This window comes from Anneissia japonica, unplaced genomic scaffold (assembly GCF_011630105.1).
Source record: "Anneissia japonica isolate Jap-2015-1 unplaced genomic scaffold, ASM1163010v1 scaffold23455_len5293_cov104, whole genome shotgun sequence".
Lineage (NCBI taxonomy): Eukaryota > Metazoa > Echinodermata > Crinoidea > Comatulida > Comatulidae > Anneissia > Anneissia japonica.
The window spans coordinates 1,802-5,246 of NW_022710117.1; the positions used below are offsets into that span (position 1 = coordinate 1,802).

At 46.8% G+C, this 3,445-nt stretch overlaps 1 protein-coding gene across 1 annotated transcript; it reads left to right on the plus strand.

Moving 5' to 3' along the window:
• The first annotated feature begins 1,223 nt into the window (after positions 1 to 1,223).
• Positions 1,224 to 1,898, plus strand: LOC117106965. The gene has a single exon (XM_033248481.1). The coding sequence runs from the start codon at positions 1,224 to 1,226 to the stop codon at positions 1,896 to 1,898; it is 675 nt and encodes a 224-aa protein (XP_033104372.1).
• Positions 1,899 to 3,445: the final 1,547 nt, after the last annotated feature.

A 3,445-nucleotide genomic window follows, 5' to 3' on the forward strand; every position in this document is an offset into this window, starting at 1 on the left:
AGATGTGTATAAGTAAGTACCCATGACGTCATCGTTACCGGCCTATCGATGCTTTCAAATAAGGGCGTACGGATGACGTCAAGGTTCCAAGTACCCATGACGTCATCGTTATAGTTGGTTTATAAATAAGCGACGGAACCTTTCTATCCATTAAAACTAAGCAATGGCCGGGCAAGACGAATCATCGTATCGCGGGATGTTGGTGAACGTCGATAGGTACCTCGAGGATCGAGATGTTGTGGCTCTGAAGTACTTATGCCTGGATGAGAGCATCGGTCTCAGACATGGCGAATTGGAAAAAGTTACCAGAGGCATTGAGTTAATGAATAAACTAGAGGATAGAGCATTACTTTATTCATCGAGATTGGAAATATTTATCGAGCTTCTGGGACTGATAAGGCGTTCGGAACTTCAACGCCATGTTTTGGACTTTCGAGGGAGCACGGAAGGACTCGGTGAAAAGATAATTTCACCGTATAGGTATGTAATTCTCTTTTTTTAAATCGTTTATCTTTAGAGTAAAAATATTTTTTTTTCTCGCCAATGATTGCCGAGCTAATTTAATATTGTTTTTTCCCCCATAGGGCCATGATACTTGATTTTGCTTCTGGAATCAACGAAGAAGAGTTGAAATCGTTGAAACCGAGATTGAAATCGACCATACCCGCAAGAACTGTTGAACGACTAAAGGAAGCCATAAGATTGATGATTGAATTGGAAAAACTGACAGTGATCTGACCTCGACAGGTTGATTTTCTGTTTGAAATTGCTGAGTATTTAAAAAGGGATGATCTCGTGTTAAAATTAAATGATTATAATGCAGGAAAATACGATTAGTTCAACGCGATAGCTGTAATCATAATCCGTGTGTTTCCGAATATCTTTTCGAAAAAATAAAGTTTTTGCTAGAAAAAATCGAAAATTAGACTATTGGTTGTTGTTCTTCTTAGCCTGATAGTGTTTGACTTATGTAACGACTGACGAAAGAGGAAGGGTTTGGAACAGGACTTTTAATTAAACAAGAGGAAAATCGAAAATTAAATACACACACACGCAAAACATCTATTATAATCTGTTTTTTGTTTATAAAAGCTTACTTCGGCCTTCGGCCATGAGCTCGTGACGTCAAGTGTCTAAGAACCGATGACGTACGCTCACCGTACCACGAAAACAAAATAAAAGTCGAGTTAAACTGATTCCATCACACTCGTAAAGCTAACGACATGAACGAGACACTTGGCCGGACGACGACTGCGACAAAGAACACCGACGATGTATGTGTCGGCGGAGCCTCCTCCGAATCGGACCGGCTGCGAAAGAAAGAAGAGGAAATCGTTTCCCTGAAAACCGTAGTGCAGAGCATCGACGTGCTGAAGCTTTTGCTGAACGACTACGGAGGTTCGATAGATTCGTTGAAACTGCAACTCAAGAAGAAGAACCTAAGCATCGAGCACTTGCAATTCAGACTGCACAGAAACAAACTCGATTCGTCGGTCGATCTCAAAGAGCACGAAGTTTTCGTGCCCGGACACGACAAGGAGGTTCTCAACCAGCTGCTGAGGGAGAACGTGAGATTGCGAACCGTCGTGAACTCGAATTACAGTTCCGAGGAAGTGGCGGAAGCAAAGAAGACGATCGCCGCTCTCAGGATAAGGATCGCCGAACTTTCGTTCGAGGTCCGCACGAAAGATAAGGAGCTGACCGAGTACCTGAGCGCTACGAATTCTTCCGACTCGGAAAAGGACGTCGCTATTAGAAAACTGACGTCGGAGCTGAAGGAGTGCTACGGACAGCGCAATTACGCCGACGACGTCCGTCGAACGCTCTGCCGCGAGATCGAACGGATGAGATCGAAGATCGACGATCTGGTAACGGGAAAGATCGACGTGGCTCGTTAGCTGAGGGATTACGAACGAAGGGAAAAGGATGTCGGCGAGCAGAGAAATGTAGGGTCTCTCTCATCGGAAGATCGATGCAAGGTCTTGGAGGAACAAGTGTCGAGCTTGGCCAGGGAAAACGCCGAACTTTCGAAACAGCTGAAGGAAGTCATAAGCATGAACACCAGATGGCAACGGTACTCGGATCAACGCGAAGCTCACGTCATCAAGCTTACGGAAGAAATCCAGTCGCTTTCTGCGAGGAACGAAATGTTAGAGAGGGATTGCCGCGAACTGCGCGTGGGCCTGGATAAGAAATGCCGAGAGCTTGATGACTTGCGTTTCGCAAAAACTAACGAAAGTTCCGTCGTCGGGAAAGTTTCGTACGAGAAGGAAGAGGAGGAGGAAGAGCCGTTGAGATGTCCCAGGTGTTTCAAAGCTTACACCGTCACGGAACACGCTTCGTTGATGGAGCACGTCTTCGATTGCGGCGGCGGACACGACGAAGATTTCGATGTAGATGTATTTTATTAATGAAAATGAAAATAAATAACACAAACAAACCAAATTTAACGTTTCAAGCTTCATTTCTTTTATTGCATTTACTAATTCAATAGTTTACAAATTACAACATTTCCTCAATCAAATCTTCCATGATGTGGGCGAACGCGCGATCCAGTTTGGTCGGCGACACGGGTGTGTCGACGACCGAAGTCTCCCTGAGGGATTGTAGAACAACCATTCCCGTTCCTCGTTCAACGCCAGATCGTTCTCCATGTATTTTTCGACCGTTTCAATCCTTCGGTCGAGTTCCTTCATGCTTCTGTGCGATCGCAACTTGAAATCCTTCTTCCACTTCTCCGCCAGATCGTGGCGTACGACGGACGCCAGACAATTGGCCAGATCCTCCACGCGTGTCGTCGCGTCTTTCGTTCTCTTTTCGACGAGCTTCTTCGTTTGCTCGAGTTCCCCTATCTCCTGTCGGACAGACTCGGCTATGTCGGTTGCGCGAACGTCTCCGACGGATCCGTCCGTCAGTCGCAGAGCGTACCCTTTTCTGACTGTCTCTCCGGTGGTGCCTAAACACAGGGTCACGTCTATCCACAAGGAGTTGGATTGCGGGCAAGCGACGATGTTCGGTTTCAACACCTTCCGCGTGCAATTCGAGATTTCGCAGATCGAATTCAAGAGGATCGGTTTTGGCTGATTGCACAGTTCGTAGAGGAGGTGAAACGTCCTGCTCGTCGGCTCGTTCGTCTCGAAAATCATCACGGCGTACAGGCGACTTTCGTTACAGTCCTCCCTCAGGATCCTCCACCAGAGCACGGAAGGCTTGCCGCATACACCGCAGTCCCTGTTGAGGTCGAACGAGCATTTTCCACGTTTTGCTTAAGGTCGTCAGCGTCGGTCGATTTCGATCGGGTCCGTAAATTTCGTTCAGAAGTTCGCCGACCGTTCTGTCGAACGTGAAGGGTTCGCACAATCGCAGCACACCCATCCAATTGGCGTTCGGTATCTTGCCGTCTCGGTGATACAGCAGCAGATGCTTGACGAACAGATTTATCTCC

Excerpts from the sequence above, each read along its gene's own strand:
- LOC117106965 (XM_033248481.1), top strand. The coding sequence starts at position 1,224 with ATGAACGAGACACTTGGCCGGACGACGACTGCGACAAAGAACACCGAC.